Consider the following 20,606-nt stretch of genomic DNA (forward strand, 5'->3'; position numbering starts at 1 on the left):
TCCAGGTTTGCTGGATCACCCAGCTTCAGTGGTGAAAGTGTAGGTCCTTAGTCTGGAACCTGGCCTGGGGAATTTGTTTTATATAAAAGCTTATGAAGAATTACATTTAACCTAATCTAGCTTTAACTTTACATATATCCCATAACTTCTTTTAGGTTAGGGTCTATTATTTGTCATTAAAAAATATAATGTAATGCTTTCATATTTGTTCTAGTGACTGTCCTGGCCATATTTCATGAACTGCAAGTTGATGTTGAGCTCTACGCACTTCTTTTTGGTGAAAGTGTCCTTAATGATGCAGTTGCCATAGTACTGTCCTCGTAAGTCCTCTGGCACATTATTAAAAATGTTTATTATTGGTGTTCTTTAATAGGATAATTGTATTGTGCATATTCCAGAATGAAAAGTATTTTAGGACAACTGTCGGAATATCATAGTTCATAAAAGTAGGACATATATTCTTTGCATGCAGATTAAAGCAGAAAGTTCCACACTTTTGCAATAAAACATATTTTCCTGCCTGTTTACAATCTTTTTTTTTTAAATACACTAAGCGGTGCATGCACAGCTAATTGTAGGATGCCAGGATATGCTGGATAATGGTTTTATCCATTCCCAACATGGAGAATCAAGATGACTAAAGATCAAAACCTAGTAGGGGTCAGGATGAACATGGAGGTGCCAAAAAAAAAAAAAAAAGGAGCGATGGGGCAGGTAAGTTTGTTATTGCAGAAGGGACATGTGATGTTTCTTTTACAATAAAGGACGTTACTGTTTACGATTTCTTTATTTTTTAACGTTTAGTTCTGCATTAACTTTTCAAAATAAAGTCCAGACACCTCTTAACCTTAGGTTTATTTTAAAAGGAACTAAAGTCTCACTTTGCGAAACCCTAAATCAAGCAGGTGGGCTTTGCCGAAAGAGACAGACGATGTCCCTTCTGCAATAACTTTTCTTACCTGCCGCCTGATCACTGCCCAGTTGTCAAACTTAGTATTGTCTACCAGGGAAACCCAGCAATTTCGGGCTTCCCTTACACCCATTCCAGCACAGCCAATTGAGATGACTGAAAAACTTTTCCAGAAACAAAAAAGGAAGATGGCAGCGCCCTGAAATGGAATGGGGATAGGTGAGTAGCATGAGTTGTGTTCCGCTGTGGAGCTTGAGTAGTGGTTTCTAAAAAATAAAAAAATAATAAGTAAAAAAAACAGTTTTTTAGGTATTTTGTTTTCTTGTAGGTCAATTGTTGCCTACCAACCAGCTGGAGACAATAGCCACACATTTGACATCACTGCCATGTTCAAGTCAATAGGGATTTTCCTGGGTATCTTCAGTGGATCCTTTGCTATGGGAGCCGCCACTGGGGTGGTCACAGCATTGATATCCTTTACTGCTCTGATGTGTTTGTTTCCACAGAATACACATAACGATATGTTTTGTGGGTAATGTATATAGTTGTAAATATGTATGTGTGGTGTGCGTGTTATAAAAGAAATGGATACTGTTGATGTACATTTGCTATAACTTTGCATTTATTGGCCCTTAACATTCTTCCACGTCACAAAGTTTACTAAACTCCGTGAGTTCCAGCTGCTTGAGACCGGTTTATTTTTCTTAATGTCTTGGAGCACTTTCCTTCTGGCTGAAGCTTGTGGTTACACAGGTATGCTGAGTGATCTCTACTTGCTGTACTAGATTATGTGCTAATATAGACCGCATACAATCTGTGAGGTTGTTGACTTTTCTTTCTTCCCCTTAACCTTGCCTTAGTAATATAAATAAGGAAAAGTTGTTTGTTTTTTCTTTTTCTTGAAAATTGTATTATTTTCAGAATAATAAAAAACAAAATTGTGGGCTTTTGTCCTTTTTTTGCATGATTTGGCAAGCTTCTGCCTATAAAAATATATGGGGAAGTATTGATAGACTTACCCAAAATGACCATTAGAAGAGTGTCTTCATTTCACAGACTGGCTTTGAACGTAATTGTATATTGTATTTTAAAATGAGGAAAACCTTTTTTGTATTGATTTTTTTTTCATAACAATTTAGCTTTTATCAACATTAGGAATGAAAAAAAATGAATTGAAAGCTGCAATATTTTTGAGAATGATGCTCAATTCAAAACAATCTCATTGTTTCTCACATACAGAAAGTGGGTATATTTTTTTCAACCTTAAACTCTTAGGGCTCTAGTTATAAAACAGGGAATCTGACATTGACCGGTGGAAATCTTCCAGCTCGATGTGTTTTAATGGCAGTACTTGATTCCTAACAGGGAATGTCCGGGTTCTAAAAATAGTCCTTAGTAGAAAGTGATTTAAAAAATCTGTTAAAATTAAAATGTTGATCAGATAGAATGTATGATTTTATTGTAATGCTTTTATTCAAGAAACTCAATACATAGCAAAAAAAAAAAAAAATTGTTTAAAACTGACCAATAGCAGATCAATTCTGGCTGGTTATTTGTAACATAATGTTGTATATCCATTTGCAGGTGTGGTTGCAGTCTTGTTTTGCGGCATGACTCAGGCGCATTACACCTACAACAATCTATCAACAGAATCCCAAATTCGAACAAAACAGGTATCTTTTTATTTTATTTTTTAAAAAACATAATAAACAAATATTAGAACTTAATGAATCGGAATTTTATATTTTTCTGAAGCAAACCAAACAGAGGACAGATTATAAGTAACTTTTGCATAGAAACATCCATAGCACTCTCTTTCTGTCTTTATTTCTCTTTTCTCTTTCTCAGTAGCAATATATTTGTCTGTAGCTCCCAAAATGATATGACATGAGTTGTGAACTAGCATAGTAGTAGCATGGGCTACAAGTAACCCCCCTTTTGTGCCTACCCCTTGACCCAGCCCTACCTGAAGATATCAGATTTCTGATTTTACAGTAGGTTCACAAAGTCATCTCTTTTTCTCATGGTACAATGTTTTGTATTTATCTTTAGGAACACAGTAACAGTGCTTTTTTCATTTTAGGGCTTTGGGTATAGATAGCAATGTTTCAAAATTAAAAGATTTCTTCATTCACTGGCCCATTTTAAAGTCTTAGATAGGAGAGGAGGATTTAATTTTCTGTTTTTTTTTTCTCAGTCTATAATTTATTTGCCTGTGCTGGCAGGCCAATAAATAGGGTGGGAGAAGAAGGAAAGATGGTCAAAAAATTGTCAGAAGTTCTCATTCATCACCACTCAATTATTAGTATATTATATACAGTATTTATATAGCGCCATCATATTATGCAGGGCTGTACAAGTCCATAGTCATGTCACTAGCTGTCCCTCAAAGGGGCTCACGATCTAATGTCCCTACCATAGTCATATGTCTTTATTACAGTCTAAGGTCAGTTTCTTTGAAGGGAAGCCAATTAACCTAACAGCATGTTTTTGGGATGTGGGAGGAAACCGGAGTACCCGGAAGAAACCCACGCAAACATGGGGAGAACCTGCAAACTCCATGCAGATAGTGTCCTAGCACATATGTATTAAAAAATATATGTATATATTTTGGTAATTGTGTATGTCCATATAGAAGAGAATTCCCATCACTTTACTGTATCAAACATACTTTTTCTGCCCTAGCTGTGGATCCTAATAATGCATACCTTCACCCCAAATAACACATTTTTGTAAATAATAAAGCTAGTATCCGATTTATCAGATGTCCAGAGGTTCCTGCATATACCTTCATTAAATACCCCAATATACCCAATTTCCAGGTTTGATATCAAGCAGCCTAATACAAATTCTTGTGACCCACTTTGAACATTACTGGTGAGTGGTTTGGGCTTTTACAGACTGATTATCCTGGATGTTTTGTAGTTGCGCATAATATGAGGGAAAAGTTGCTAAGTTCTAACACTAAATATATTTCCTTGTTTCTTCTTTCAGCTGTTTGAGCTTTTGAATTTTTTGGCAGAAAACTTCATCTTCTCCTACATGGGTCTGGCTCTGTTTACTTTCCAGAATCACGTCTTCAATCCCACATTCATTTTGGGGGCTTTTGTATCCTTTTGAAAAGTTGTCTATCATTTTGATAGAATGAATGAACGCTTTATTTTTTAAAGCTTCCTTTGGCTATCAAAAGAGTAAAAAAAAAAAATCAGCAGTGATTTTGTAAGGAAATGTCTATACTACCCATTGTTGCTTTTAGCAAATCATAAATGTTTGCATTGGGTGTATTTGAAAATTCATCAGCCTAAAGAGGGAGGCAGAACGTCTGATCAACCCAAAAGCACAGCTTTTTTTTAACATTATCATTTTTAAGATATAATTTGCTGCTCTGTGAATCCACTTTGATGATTTATTTACAACTTAGGCTAAACATAATGTAGTTGAAAGTGGCAAAACTGTTCAGAACCCTCAATTCGACTGATTAGTGTAACAGTTTGTCCCCAAGCCTGTACTTGGTGAGGTCTCACTCACTATTTGGCTTAAAACATAGCTCTACCTTTGTCATCTTTCAAAATTCCTCTGCTCCAATTGATCTGCCACATCATTGTTACTGCCAACAGCAGGTTCTTTTTGCAAAAAGAAATACCTAAAATGGTTAAAATGATTTAGTTTTCCCTGGGAACCTGCTCCCACTGATAGTGCACTTCACTCATATTTTCCCTGTGATACTTTGAGGAGCAGAGATAAGCTTCTAATTGCTAAGTAAACAAACCAGGAAGACTCTGGGTGTCCATGCACAGATGTTAAATACCATATTTCTAAAGACTGCTGCCAACACTTCCTAACTGTGAAAGAGGGGCACCTGTGTAATTAAACAGATTATATAACTTTGTTACAAAGACATGTAGAATACCAATAAGGGTAATAAGATGTTGGGGAACAGATTTTATTTTATGTTATGCCAGATTACAATTCCTCTTTTAACATTCTCGGGTGAAATAGTTTGGCTTCTTTAGGGAACAAGCAGGCTGTATTGCATAGATATCATGGGTCAACACTACAACACATCTCTGTGGTCTGTATTTAGAATTTTGCTTGTTCTCAAATGTGCATCCCTGACCTACAATGATTGCACGTTGTAGCTTGAGTTATGGATGCTCTAGCATTCTCTAGCAATTTTACTGCTGAGCAGCTCTTAACAAATATAAAATTATTGTGCAGTTATGTATTAATTAATAAATATATTTAAACTTAGGTATTTAAATGTAGTTTAAGAACCTGAAAATTTCTTTTCATAAGAATTCTCCAATCCCCTGGACCCCAGGGCTGGCCTGATGAGGTATATAGATGAGTAGTGAGCTTTAATGGTCCATTTTTATTTTGTCAGGGTGGGAACGTAGTTTAAACCTAGATGTCTGGCAGCTACAAGGTGTACAAGGCTGTCGTAAAAGATTTTAAAAACTTTTGGCAGATACATCGGATTACATATGTGTATTTCAACCATCTATACAGCTGTTTGCTTGCTGTTCACCTCCTAGTGTTTTAACAAAAATGCACATGAAGTAACATCTTACACAGTTACACAGACCATAGTTTGATTTGTTGATCAGATCTGTTGTGAACCTTTCACAGTATCCCTGCAGTAATACAAAACAATATTCTGTGTTGGCATTAGCTTTTTCCCTAACACTTCCTTATAGCTTGCAGTCTTCATTGGCAGAGCTGCCAATATTTATCCTCTCTCCTTCTTGCTCAATCTCGGAAGAAGAAATAAGATTGGCTTAAACTTCCAGCACATGATGATGTTTGCAGGTATGTTTGCTCTTCTGTATTTTGGTGCATCTGCAGATAGCAACATTTATATATTTTTTAATGTGCTTGTTAATAATGCAATATATGCAAATCGCCATGTACATCATTTTCAGAAGTCTAGTCTGAAAGACGGTAGGTTCTCTTTTATGCAGCTGACAAGGTTGTCTATACACTGGTAAGTTTTTAGAAGCTAAGGTGTTCGTTATCATTGGCAGAGTTTCCTCTTCCTAATTAAAAATATCTGCTGCCAGCAAAAGATCACTGTTTTTTTCGCCATAGAAAAAAAAGTATTCTCTAGACTGCACAGGTTTTAAAAATTTTGTGTGCACTAACCAGACTTTTCACAAGCCAGTATAGAGCTATAGGCTTCATTCTTCATGGGCCAATTCTAAATCTGGAAGTAATGGATATTTTGCTCTTTAAGCATTTTAAAGAATACTAGTTTTGTGACACAGATATACCTAATTGTATGATTTTATTGTATTTTCCTAACGTATGCCACTTGTACGGTCTTAGGTTTACGTGGAGCAATGGCGTTTGCCTTGGCTATTCGGGACACTGCTACATATGCCAAACAGATGATGTTTTCTACCACACTTCTCATAGTGTTCTTTACAGTCTGGGTCTTTGGAGGTGGCACAACTGCTATGCTTTCCTGCTTACATATAAGGTATGATTCCATTTTAGGAGAGCCTAAAAACATTAAAGTGGAACTTTATTGTAATGTACAGGGCAGTGTAATATGTTGGCGCTAAAAAAAAAACTGTTCAGTAATAATAACAACTAAACCCCAAATGTAAAGATTTGCTATATTCCACAAAGCATTAACGCTGTCTAATCCTCATAAATTAACATGGGGTTGTGGTTTCCAGGATTATGTATTTTTTTTTTTTTTTTTAGATTTTCATTGTTTATTACATTTAAAAGCTATAGAACAATTCTTATTTTTGTCCACTAGATGTCACTTCATTTCTTTTCTTTTATCATAGTATTTTTTCATGAATTAGTGGTGCTTACACTTTGTAAATAGCAACTGCTAGTTTGTGTAACTTAATACAGGTAGTCCCCTGGTTACATACGAGATAGGGACTGTAGGTTTGTTCTTAAGTTGAATTTGTATGTAAGTCAGGACAGGTACATTATTTTAATAAATGTAATTAGGACAGATGTTTGTCCCAACATATTAGGTGTCAGTTACTGTGTAAAATCCTCACTGAGAGTTAATCACAAACAAAGCAAAACAAAAAATCTTAATGGAGCCTAGACATTTGTTAACTTCTGGAGCAAGCTGTGCTGTGATATGCAAAAAGAAACAACTGCAGAGTTTGTCTTAGTCATTAAAGAGTTACAATACCCTGCAGAAAAAGCTCACCCCCCTAAGATCACCCACAAACCCAGCTGTGTTTAGCAAAAGATTTCTTCTGCAAAAAAAGGCAAACTTTGCCCACCCCCGGGTTAGCATTACAACTCACAGTAGTGCAGTTGGCTGTTCCTTGCATTATGGTCCTCTCCTCCATCCTGTATCACTGTCTGTATTAGTCTGTCATTTGCAACCCCTATTTAATGTACAAGGCTGCATATTATGTTGGCACTATATAAATCCTGTTTATTAATAATAATAATAATAATAATAATAATAATAAAAATAACAAGCACATATTTTGTAGTCTGAGCAAAGCTCAACAATCCGTCAATATATAAATCCACTTGTGTTTACAGGAATTTTATATGTACAGATCTCCTGGTCAGATATGGGAATATCATTTTCCCTAGAAGTGCTCTTACCTGGTTTAAAAAAACTATTTTGGCTTTAAATGTTAAATATGAGCTTGTCAAATGTTATACTGCAATGTGGTTTCTCTAAAAACAAATCCTTTTTTGCTATCCTGTGTTTTTTAAAAAAGTTTCTGGTGATTGTGGTGTTTGTAAAAATAAATTTCAGCTGTATTCTGACATCAGTGTATCATTTCATTTTCCTTTTCTTTTTTTCTCCATTGTTTTGTAGAGTCGGGGTGGATTCAGAGATCGACCAAATGGTAAATGTCCATTTCTCTTAGTCAATGTTTTTATTTTTTAATTTTGAAGCTTTTATCAGTTCCTTTCACCTGAACCAGTGTCATTCATATGTTGTCTTTTTTAAAAAATTTTTATACAATACAATCTGAAAATGTTCAAAAGCTACTTAGTCGGTAGTAACAAACTAGATTCTTGCTTTACAATTTAAAAAGAAATAAAAATGCAATTTTGATTGAATTCTGCTACACATTTACACAGTGAGAACAAAGAGTGATTTTGTTGCATTAGGCGAGAAGTGTGTGTGTGTAGAAGGCGGGGGGGGGGGGGGGGGGGGGCGTAAGTATGTGTGTGTGTGTATATATATATATATATATATATATATATATATATATATATGTAAAACGTAAGAAAACACTCACTTTTTACATGAAAAAAATGAATCTTAAGCCATAAATGTTTTGTGTTTAGTTTTGAATTGTTGAAATTGTTTAGAATTTAGTTTTTCAGGATTTTTTTTTTGCTGTGTCCCTTGTGAAGAGACTCTCCATCTAACTTCTACAGTAACAAGACAAGGAGTCCCATGATAGTTGTCATTAGAACTAGATGCAAAGGGATATTCCACTACTGAAGAAAGATGGAATTTCCTCTCATTTACTTCCATGTCTCCCAGGCAGAAAGTTAGGGAAATTACCCCTGATGGTGGCACAGCATTAAAAAATACCAGATATTTTAGCCCTTCTAACGATAAAAACTTTAGCCTGAAGTTCCAGTTTAATAATAGTTGGCAGCAGTCAGCAGGTGCGGTAGGAAAGTACAACTTTTGTTTACCTGGCAGTCTCCTGCTTCATTACTTCGTTACAGAAAAAAAGGAGAAAAGTGTTGTAATTCATTATAAATCTGCTGGTTATGAATCAGCAAGCAACTAGAATCTGAAATAAAACATGTGTGGCAACATATTTATCTAATGAGAAATGCAACTAGCCCTAATCAATGCAATTTTGTCAAAAATCCTTATTTGAACAAGCAATTTAAAGCATGCAATGTACCTAAAATGAATGAAGAGCCTGACACCCAAAAATCAATGTGTTTTTTCCAAAGTTTTCATTTTGTGATAGATCCAGACAGAGGATTATCTTACCTTATGATTCATGTCTCTTGGTTGATGTATCATATTGTTCACAAGGCATCAGCAGCAGAGAAAAATGCAGTAAAACATGTGTTGCCCTGGGAAATGAAATACAGTAGGAATAATTGACTGTAAAAAAGGATTAAGAAAACATGTGATGTAATTCTGCAATAATTTAACCAATTGATATAAGGGACATGTCTAGATGGGGTTGTGTGGGTGGCAGTGTGTCTGTGCATAGCATGTGCCCCCATGTTGTCCTGTGATCAAATGACAGGGAGCACCAGTTGCATCTTGTCATCTGATATGGGCTCAAATAGTTTGCATCTATTTTATCTCTGAATTCCAGAAAATCTTTTCATAGTTACCAATTGTCTTTACAAGACAGAGAGCGCAGGAAAGCAAGTTTTTGTCTGTGTTATCCACCCATAAATGTCTGTATTTTAATATATGTAAAGAAATTGCTGAACATTTCCCCAACGTTTCCCTCACCTTTACTGACCGCAAAATCTTCAAAATTAACTCAATAAAATTTATGTGTAAGTTTATTTTGCTTAAATTTGCAGGAATTAGGTGTATTGCAAAAGTATTCACCCAACATTTTTTTTTCACCAAAATGAAAAAAAAAACTATGGTTTTCATTGTGATTTTATCACAAAATCTAAAAAATATAAAAAATATGCATTGGTTTCATATGTTTGCCTCCCAAGATAATACTAGGCAAAACTAAACTTTGGCACATCTTGATCCTGGAATTTCTTGTTCATTCTTGGCAATATAGCTTCTGCTATATCAGTTTGGATGTGGATTATTAGTGAGCAGTAGGTTTTAGGTTTTTGCAAAGATTTTGAGTTGGATTGGGGTTTGAGCATTCAGTTTCACAGAATATTTATTAAAAAAGTTATATATTCTTTTGTCAGGTAAATAAAAAAAATATTTTTATATTATATTATATATATAATATTTTGAATTCTTCACTTTAGTATATTTCAAACCTGTTTTTTGAGCTCAGTAGCTCAAGCTAAAATGTACTCATTTTTAGATGAGGGCTAGGCTACTGACAAAGTACACAATATATACCAGCAGTGTGTATTCTAGTGAGACTGTACAAATCTGGGGTAGTCATATGTAAAACAACTGTTGGTACAGATTATGAATATTATGACTAACTTCCTTTTATACCATGGCAGTTTTTATTAATGTATACATGTTGTAGTGATGAATACCTTTGTGTTCTTATTACAGGGAATTCCAGAGAGTGAACGAAGAAGTACAAAAGCAGAGAGCGCCTGGCTTTTCAGACTGTGGTACAATTTTGATCACAAGTATCTTTTAATGTTTGTAGGGTTGAAGTTTAGCATTGTGCTAAGTGCTTCAAGGTTAATTTATTTAAATCTTCCAGTTTTTCTCGAACAATTCTACTGGATTTAAAAAAAATACCATATGTAGGAAAAAATAAACAAGAATATTGTAAAGTAACGTACACCAGGACAAAACACACATTATTTTAAAATACACAAAAGTGGGCATAAACTTGTGAAGTAATTTTGCACATGTGTGTAAAAGGGGCTTAAAAAAAACAAAAGCCTTTGCAATGCATTCCCTTAGATTAAATAATATCAGTTATCACAGTTTTAGGCAGCAAAAGCTGTAAAGCATTTGGTAACTGGTAACACGTGTTTCCAGTTTGCTTTAACTTCTAACTTGTAATCAATAGCAAAAAAGAATCCTTCAATAAAAATGATTTATTCTAAGAAAAAGGTGAATACTTACCTTTTTCAGGTGCAAGCGCTGCCTAATGCCGGTGTGATGCAGTGGCATTGTTGCTCAGTACTTTTGGAAACTGATCCCCACATACAGGAGATTATATTCCCGTAGGTTACTCTATGCAGGAAATTGGAAATTTGATTAACTAATTGGGGGTTAACTAAAATGTGGGTTTTAAAATAGGAAGCAATTTAGCACACATTTAAAAGAAAATAAAGGAATACACAGTTAAGATTTGTCTAAGAGATACCAGGCATGAGTTTAGGTATTTTATTATTTCGGTGATGCATAAATAACACTAACACTTGCAAAAGTTCTCCTTAACTTGTGTAGCTATCTGAAACCTCTGTTAACACACAGTGGACCACCCCTCACTACAACACTGCCAAGTTGCTGTGGTCCTATTGCAAGATGCCTAACAAGTCCACAGGCCTATGAGGTAAGGGGGGTTATTTTTTTTATTGTATTGTACTTGCATTGTGCAAGAAAATGGTATTTATTATTTGCATATACCTACCTAGGTACAGGTAGTAAAATAGGCAAATCAATTGCATTTGGGATCTAAATATAAACAGTTTTAGCTGCCAGTGAATTTGTACCTTTCTTTTATCAGCTTCATTTACCCATTTGTTTAAATCATTTGTCTAGCATTTTTCTTCAAAGTGTATTATGTTGCAGCTTACCAGTCCTTTGATTTGATGGCTACATTCATTTTCTCCTTTAGTGATTCTTCTAGTAACACATTCTCTTTCCTGAATGACAGTATTCAATGTAATATATCCATGGAAAAGCAGTGTTGTTACTGTAGGCTAGGATAGGACAATAGAACACCATCTTCTCTCCTCATATCTTTATATTAAAAGGGGGTATTCTGTAATTCACATACTGCTGAGAACATTTTGGGCAGGTTCTGAACATTTGTGGCCAGGATGCTGAAGGGAGCAGCATGGTAACTTCAGTGTTCCCCTTAACTGCATGGTTAAAGACAGGACTCTATGGTGGTTTTACAGTAAATGTCCTTTATGTGAAGGAGTGGTGAAATATGGCTAGATCAGTCAGGTTTCCAGAGAAGGGGTGAGTATAGCAGCAAAAAATTATCTTCTTCTAATTTGAGGATTTCATATTTTGATATAGTGATAAGCCATAGCTGGGCTTTAACTTTAAATGGTAGAACTTTTTAATCTCTCTTTTAGAACCAAGAACAATTAAAGGATGATGACTCTGACCTTATACTAAACGATGGTGACATAAGCTTAACGTACGGTGACACAACAGTGAGTACAGAATCTGTAACATCAAGACATGGTATTGGGAGCATCACAGAGGACGGAATAGATCGAGAGTTAACCAGCGGAGATCATGAACTTGTCTTAAGAGGAACACGTCTGGTGATGGAGGAATGTGAAGTGCCAGGAAACCTGCAAGTCACCAGGAGGCCAAGTCCAATGTAGATTTTTGTTTTTTCATTTTCATTTGTAACATTTTTGCATTTATTTTTTTAATTATGCCAGTATGTTGTACTACCTACTGCATGGCTCTGATTGTCTGAGCTGTATAAATTCTATTCAAATGGCATCAGAAGTAATTCTTTTGATGCTGCTTGAGAAGATCACATTTTGTTTTGGGAAACTCATATGGTTGCACTTTAATTGAAGCCGTTCAACAAAGTGTAGTAATCGCGCACTATGCTGTATGGTGGATATCACAACTCCCCCCAGCTTGTTGTGTGAAAAGAATTGCCAATGTTTTATTTTGTTACTTGAAATATTATTTGGGTTTAATTTATGATCTCTCACTTTTTGACTGTTAAATGAAGGAATGTGTTTTATACTTTAATATATTATTTTCATTTCTTGTTCCACAGTGCATTGAAGAGTAAGGCTTTTCATACATTTGCAGCTGACTGATTGTTGATACGGCCAATAAAAGAAAAGTTTAATATTGAGGGCAAAAAAGGGGGCAAGCATAATGCTCACAATGCCTCTTCTACTTTTCTGCAGATATAAATAGAAAGGATCCAGTATGTAGTGCAGAAGAAGCCATATAACCGTCAAGATGGGTTACTTTAGATAATTTAGGCGTTACCTTGTTAAACCTTAATAAGTTTAGATGTGATGGCATGACATCAGTCCCAGTGGTGCTGGCAATGTCAAAGGAAGTGAAACTAGTCAAAACAGGATTGAAAAAACTTGGAGTGGTACTCTGTGAGCCATTGATGGAAAAAAAAGCTATGCACATTCATGAAAGTACAATGATGAGTGTCAAGGAAAACCTGATTTTCCTTGCACATAGGCTCCATGGAATCTGTGCGCACTACTTGTGATGAGTAAAGAATGTTAAAACTAAATTGCTATCACTGATCACATCTTCCTCCAATTCTTCAATATACAGTCTATACTCTTTAAGGGAGTCCAATGTCTTCAGGAAACTTGGGGAAAACAACTTTGTACAGAATGTTTAGATAGCCGAAGGGGGGTAAGATGCTGTGTTAGAATAATCACGCCAGATTTTGACTGCAAATTTAATTTGGAATTCTGTCCATTGCCCTGTGTGGGCTATTGCCTGTTTTTATTTTGGATTTGTTATATGATTTGTTTTCTCTTTAAAAAATCTTGTGTCAGTATAAGGGACACATTTTCATGCTTGGAGCCAAGCATTTTAAGAGACTTTCAAAGCCAGAGTTTATTTTTAAATGTGCATTCCATAGAAGAATGTTGCAACGCCACATAACCATTTCCAAACTCCCTTTTTGTTCCCCAAGACTTGTTTTTTTTTTTTTGTTTTTTTTTAAAGTACAACTATGAAAAGTAATATATAACGCCTGTAATCTAAATAAAAGCAGAATATGTATTGCCACTGTAAGAGACCCCTATTTTAACCCCCTGAAATCAAGCTTTCCTCAGATCCCACAGTGTTGTTGATCTGATCACACAATACAAAGGTTATGTCAAGTCAAACATCAGAGTTTAGCTTAGCTGATTCTCTTCTGAACAAGATATAACAAAGCAACATATTAATTGTTTAAAAAGTCATTTTTGAGCAATATTACATTAAAGCATCTGTATCTTGTATTTGAGCATTTGCAGATCATATCTAAGAAACTAGCCACTAACCCAGCCTTTTTTTAACCCTATGGTTTCTCTAGATAAGTGAATAAGAATATTCTTTTGCCCATGAGTTTAGGAGGGGTCCATCTTCTCTGAATATCAATGTAAGGGGCACTTATCTACTGACTACTGTAATAAGGAGAATGAGGAATTTATCACTCACTTCTCTTAGCATTTCTTTTTTTAATAATTATTATGTGTTGGTTCATTTATATATTAATATATGGTTATATATAGAACCTGGATCCGTAGCTCCATCCTATAAAAGCCAAAATCTACACAGATTTTTTGTATTTCTTTAACGCACAGCAGAAAGTAGAACAAAAATGGTTTACAAAACCAAACATATTTTTTTTCTGCTGACAAAATCTGACCTGGATATGCGGTCTTCAAGGACTGGAATTGAGGGCCTCTGATCTAGAGCATCGGGTATTAAAAATGAATTGCTTTGATTGACAAATAATTTTATTACGTTAAATTCTTCTAGATCCCTTTTAAACCTAAGTGGTGATGATAATATTTTCATGGCAATAGCAGCATCAATAGAGCTATAATACAAAAAGTTGAAGTGACAAATGTACCAACCTATGGCCATTTTAAAGTGAATGTGTGTTCTGTCTAGCCAACCCCCCAACCCCTTGTAAAATACAAGCAATATTTCCCATTTAGTAAAGGAAGCAGATGAAGGATCTTCGTTCTTGTCCGAGATTGTGGACAAGTCTTAGAAGTCATTATGTACAATGCAAAATTCATGGTGGCTTTTGCTGGTGTTGTCATGATGGGAGAATACACAAGCAGAAAAAACGGCTATGTGGGCTGGTTGTCTCTACTGGATCCAGTAGGAAAGAAGCCGGTGGTGGAGTAATTTCCACTCTGTATTAAAGCACCTTAGAGTAAATATTATTAATATTACACAGTATTTATATAACGCCAATAAAATTTGCAGCACTGTACAAAGTCCATAGTCATGTCACTAACTATTCCTCAAAGGGGCTTTCAATCTAATGTCCCTACCATAGTCATATGTCTTTAATACAGTCTAAGGTCAATTTTGGAGAGAAGCCAATTAACCTAACTGTATGTTTTTGGATGGTGGAGGGAAACCCAAGCAAACATGGGGAGAACCTGGGACCCACCACTGCAAAGGCCAGAGTTCTAACCTCCGAGCCATCGTGCTGCCCATATAGCCTGTATATACATGGGTAAGATTGCAGATTTTTGGTGGGATTTAACAAACCATAAATAGGCTTTAAAATAAGCCCTCCTTGACCTTTTGTAGCTGCAGAATTGCATCCTCAAAATTCAAACCAGACACACTGTAGTAGTTTCTTTTAGCAGCTTAGCTCACCCTTCCCAAAAGTACAACCTTCTAATCTCGGTGCAGGTCTTCTGGAAGAGGGAATATGGGAAGCTGAGCTGCTTAGTGACTTGAACAACTTCTATAGTGCCAATCAGTGAGGGCCTGCTATACAGCTTATTTATTTTGTTTAAAAATATATTTTTTTATTTAAAAGGTTCAAGCCCAGACCACAGATTCACTTTATCAACCTACACAAAATTGTTGCTACTAAATACAAAATTTTGCATTACTACCTGAGTACTCATTAGGGAGATTTTCCCTTTCTTACGCTCTTAAGGATTATGATTGAAAATCATCAGGGAATCAGACAGTTGTTGAACCCTGGGAGAAATTCTAATTTCTCACTGGTCTTATGTAAACGTGTTTGCTGCAGGTCCCCTTTAAACCGGGATCATTATATTAGTTTGCATGTTATCTAACTAGTCTAAGTATAAACAAAACAATGGCTGCATATCCAGGTTATAGTTTGATAATAAATACACTTTGAGTTCAGCTTTCTGCAGTATTTCTTTACTATTGTTCATCTTGTGCATTTTCTGATTACTGCAAATTTGTATGTCACTAGTATGAGATGTATTATGTTTGTTCCTAAATATGTCTGTTTTTTTCCCACCATTATAACGCACTGCCAATTGCACGCATTGATATTTATGTTGGTTTTTAAATTGTACATTTACTAACCCTATTTTTGTACATATATCTTGCATGGGTTTAGCACCTGTTTTACAAATAAGGTTTGGGTATGTGTTTGCAACCACCACAGCTGACCCAGCACCATGGAGTATGTGACACAAGGAGATCAATGTCTAAAACCAAACTAACTTCCCAACTAAAAAACACATTGCAACACCAAACTTTTAACAAACTTTTTTATCTAAACTTTTAACAAATACCAAATGTGAATTGCAACATCACAATATTCACTTACAACATCCCTGCTTTGTTTTCTAACACTGTATTGTTTTAAACATGTATGTGAACATGCAGAAAAGGGCGTTATGCCACGATCCTCTTCTAGGTTTATTATGTTGGAATTTGGGGGTTGCTTTTTAGGTGATGAAAATGGCTTGTTATACTATAGGAAGCTCCAATATATTTTTCTTTCTTTTATCATGGCTTAAGCAAATTGCAGTGCATTACAATAGTTTTCTATGTGTCAAATCAACCTAAAAATAGAAAAAAGGTCTTGTCCATTTATAGGCACTGTAAAAATGCTTTCAGTTTTGGATGGATGCTAGGTAAAGTGAACATCAACTTCCTAAATTTCAGGAGGAATGTGCATTTTTACCTCCAAAGTCCTCAAATTACATCTACATTGCTTTAATCTATAGAGGCTTGCTTACATCAGGCAGTGGAGATTGCAAGCAGCTAAGGTGCTGGGTTCCCAAGGCTGACTTCCAACTACTGATTCATTTAACCAGCCTTACCTTAAGGCTACGTACACATGTGCAATGGTTCTTGTCCGATAATCGGTTTAGGGCTGATATCAGACTAGAATCTGGTGTGTGCACAGTGCTCATCGTTCGTTGTCTAAACGACTGTCCTGGTGGATCGACGGATGACAAACGATTGTAGTGCAAGTGAAGGGGAGAGCCCACAGCAGGGTGCCGCTCCAACGTTCTTCCCCCTCCCCCCACATATAGCAGAATGGCGCTCGTTCATGCATAGTGCAGTCGTTTGTCGTTCATGATCCTTTCCAACGACAATTATTGGACGTATGTACATAGCCTAAAACTAAACTTTATTTAACGTAAGTTTCTGAAGCTCTAAATAGTATAGTTAAGTGACAGTCACCATTTTAAAATATTCTTTCTGCTTTATGAATTCTCTACACTGTTGGATTGGATGAAAGCGTTGTTTTCAAAATCTGTAATCTGCTGATCATTTGCTTGATTACACTAAAAAAAATGTGCATGTCTAAAAGGTGAATGGGATGTGTTCATTAATACACAGTGACTGGGATAAAATAGCCAGTGGAGTTCTTGGATATGTAGTTGGAAAGTTACTTTCTAGGCATTTGGATAACCCTACCTACCACACCCTTTAGATTTAAAAAAAGAAGGGCAGATAGAAACTTAAAAAAAAATATTTTAATGATAATTATAAAGGTAAGCAAGATTTCAGTGGTGGTATTTTAAACAATACTGAGCTGGTATTTGATCTAACACTTAGAACATGAGACCCCTAAGTATATTAAATGCTCTCACTCTCATAATATGAGTTGGGATTTAAATTCCATCCTACATGCCAGTGCACAGTGATAGGGCCAAGCAACTTGTTCTTTTTATTATTACAAAGTGAGGCATCTATAGATGAACACGTTCATGTTTTTTTTGGTATGTTTTGTATGTAAACATTTTTTATTGTTGTTTTTTTCATCAATTTCACATCATTAAGCATGCAAATTGCTGCTAATAGACAAATGATAAATAAAAGCCAACAGAACAAAGATAAGCTGTAATTTTTACATAGGTATTGCAGTATTATTGATACTTTTCAAAGTGAAATATTTACCTTTGTTGTTGGGGAAGGGGGCATGTACAGCTAGTACAAAGATATGTTTCATATTCCTGAAAGCCAAAGGTAATGCTGTTTATGAAACCAAGTACCTACTGTATCTTCTTTTATCTCATTGATGCCTAGCCCACCTAGCTTATGTGTCTACATTTCCTGTAATTGATTTATCATATTTTCAGTTATTTTAAACAAGCCACTTTAACAGTCACACAGTGGAACAGTCAGGTTCAGGAACTGTGAATGTTATTGTTTCTAATTGCAGTGATGGGTGTTTGTATGCTTGGTGCACAGTAGTCTTAAGGCAAGAAAGGGACATCAATATATTCTCAGCTTTTTTGCATATTACTGGCTGTTTCAGAAACTGAGACAAAGTTGTTTAACAAATTAAAGTAATTAATCCAAAATAAAATCCAAAATAACTACAAGCTATACACATAATTAATTTCAAAATCCAGCTGTAACATTGTTTGGTTAGTAGAATGATTTGGGTGAAATGGATAACTGATTTTACCTCCGTTAAAATTCTTTTTAGGCACATTTTTGGTGGAGGGGGGAGTTCCACTCTATTATATGAGTGTATTTTGAGGTGTTCAATATTTTATTTTATTTTGGGATTCTTTAAAATTTTATTTTTCTTTCTGTAGGAAAAAATCAAGTAAAATAGGTGGCTTTTTGGTATAAGAACAGGCCTTGGATAGTTGGAAAAAAAGTTTCTCTAAACTTTAGAGGCATAATAAAGCCTGCTGCACCTGTAATGCATTTCTCCAAAATTGACATTTTACAGAAATAACTTTTTCAACTAAATTTTGTCAAAACAGGAACTCTTACTTTTGCTTAACCCTAATATCACTGAAATGTATTAGCCGAATATATAATCCAGTTCAGTAGCAACAACAGTAGAAAAATAACATTCAAATTAACATTAGAAATTGAAAGACAAGCATTGAGGGGGCTGCTGTAAATCCTATTGTGCTTTAAACTATCACCAACTAAATTAGACTTCATACTCTGTTGTAGGAATTTTCCCTTTTTGTGCATTATATGCAATGAGATATCCTGGGATCTGGTTCACATTTTGTGTCAATACCTAGTGCCATTAAACTGCACCTTGATATATGTCATTAGCACTGAAGAAAATGGACTGAACAAAAAACAAAATTGTGTTTTATGAATGCAGACATTTTTTTAAGCATTCTAAAATGATAAATTATTACTAAGTTCTTGGAGTTAATTTCCCTATAATGCTATTTATTGTCCTATTTTCCGCATTTGCATAGTGCCAAATTATTGTTATATAATAGGAAACATGTAACTATTCAGGTCAGTCAGTCTCTGCCAGATCATTATCTTCAAGATAATTAGGTATTCAACAAGCTTACTGTAGGCCCAGTTTTGTCAGGAGAAAATTATCAATATGCTCTGTATGATAAAATAGGAGCATTTAGAGGAAACCTACAGTCAAGAACCTACACTATATGACCTATATGATGCTTTAGGTTTGTGGACACATTACCATAACACCTATGAGTTTGTTGGTCATTTCATTCTAAAACCCCAGGCATTAACATGGATTTGGTACACAGTTGTTGTTCGGTCTCATCCCAAATTGGAAAGGGTTGAAGTCAGAACCCTGTGTGGGCCACTTGAATTACTTATACTACTTATACACTGTGTCTCCAATGAAAATGGAACTGATCTGGCTTTGTACTAGCTTGTGTACTACACTAAAATTAATAACCTGAATTATAATTATGGGGCACACATGACACTTTAGACGAAAGTAACTGCACAATTTTACTGTTTTACTATGGATGTGCTGTTTTTTTTTCTTTTTCAGATCTAGAGACTGGTTAGCATGGTGTGGCTTAAAGTTCATCACAACTTACCATCCATATCATGTTTCTAGGGTTTGCTGTAAATTAGTGCTATTTATTGTATTTATCTCCCTGATGTGATATTAGCTTGTCAATGCATTTTATTTAAGTTGTAATGTGCCATTGTATGATTACAGCAGAAACAAAGGTACCGTCTCCTCCATGACCTCTTCTCCCAGTGCAGGAAACTCTACTAGCTGTGGTGCCTGTAATTTACATTTTTAAACTCTTTTTGTAAATTTCATTGGGTGGCCAATCTTTGCATCAATGCTGCCGCTAAGTGCTTGTGTATATTTTTTTTTGTCTGCAATATCTTGTAAAGTTTGTTTTTTGTCAACTAAATCAGTTTAATTTTTATAACTGTTTCTTAAGATGTACAAAGTCTCCAATTGTGTTTTGATGTATTGTGTACAGTGGCTGAGTTCAGCAAATTGTTTATTAAATGATTCATTTACTCTTGGCAGTTGGATTTGTGGGTTTATATTTAACAGAAGCAACATTTATGTCTGTTTTTTTTTAATTCTGTGGTAAAAGAGAGAGGTGTTTTTTATTTGCTTTAGTTACCATAACCCTATGAAAGCCATGGAATTCCCAAGAAGGAACTAAATCAGACCATAAAGTCAAACGGGGATCCTATCGAGCTGACCCCTACTGTTTAAAAGGTATGTATGTTGAAACATTCAGAATTATCATAGTTTCAAAGGGAACTTTTGTGGACTTTACAAGTTTAATGTAGCCTTTCCTTTTGCTCCCATGACAATCCTTGTGGTTGCTGGCAGCAAAGATTGTGTTCTGTAAGCTGCAGGTTGTGACACTGCATGAATTTTTAGCAAACCTTTTTGTAGAGGTTTACCCAGTTTAATAAATGCAAAGAGTTAGGGGGTGCCTGGTAAAAGCACATGAATATGCCTAGTGTTGGAATAAGAAAAAAAAAATTGGGTCAAGAACTTCAGCAAGATATATAGTATTTCTAAAACAAATTTGTACACAAACAGCTAGACATGTGGCCACATTCTTAAGCCCGTGTTTCCTAACCAAGGAACTCTAGGGGTCCTCCAGAGGTTGCAGGGGGTTCTTTGGGCAATGAACAATTTGTGCTTCTCAGGTCACTTTAACTGAG

At 35.3% G+C, this 20,606-nt stretch overlaps 1 protein-coding gene and 1 long non-coding RNA gene across 2 annotated transcripts in view; one reads left to right on the forward strand and one right to left on the reverse strand.

The window, feature by feature from the left end:
• SLC9A6 (solute carrier family 9 member A6) overlaps positions 1-19,946 on the forward strand; it is a 42,941-nt gene extending 22,995 nt beyond the window's left edge. The window contains exons 6-16 of the mRNA XM_072431211.1: positions 215-320; positions 1,239-1,380; positions 1,558-1,663; positions 2,495-2,583; positions 3,905-4,018; positions 5,608-5,719; positions 6,236-6,389; positions 7,725-7,755; positions 10,107-10,186; positions 10,962-11,067; positions 11,822-19,946. Coding sequence (XP_072287312.1) covers positions 215-320; positions 1,239-1,380; positions 1,558-1,663; positions 2,495-2,583; positions 3,905-4,018; positions 5,608-5,719; positions 6,236-6,389; positions 7,725-7,755; positions 10,107-10,186; positions 10,962-11,067; positions 11,822-12,079 — 1,298 coding nt within the window. The 3' untranslated portion in view covers positions 12,080-19,946. The remainder of the gene's footprint in view (positions 1-214; positions 321-1,238; positions 1,381-1,557; positions 1,664-2,494; positions 2,584-3,904; positions 4,019-5,607; positions 5,720-6,235; positions 6,390-7,724; positions 7,756-10,106; positions 10,187-10,961; positions 11,068-11,821) is intronic.
• Positions 1-20,606, reverse strand: part of LOC140344211 (uncharacterized) — a 72,762-nt gene that overhangs the window by 7,076 nt on the left and 45,080 nt on the right. The window contains exon 2 of the long non-coding RNA XR_011923513.1: positions 8,874-8,959. This is a non-coding gene — a long non-coding RNA (uncharacterized lncRNA). The remainder of the gene's footprint in view (positions 1-8,873; positions 8,960-20,606) is intronic.

Source organism: Pyxicephalus adspersus, chromosome Z (assembly GCF_032062135.1).
Source record: "Pyxicephalus adspersus chromosome Z, UCB_Pads_2.0, whole genome shotgun sequence".
NCBI lineage: Eukaryota > Metazoa > Chordata > Amphibia > Anura > Pyxicephalidae > Pyxicephalus > Pyxicephalus adspersus.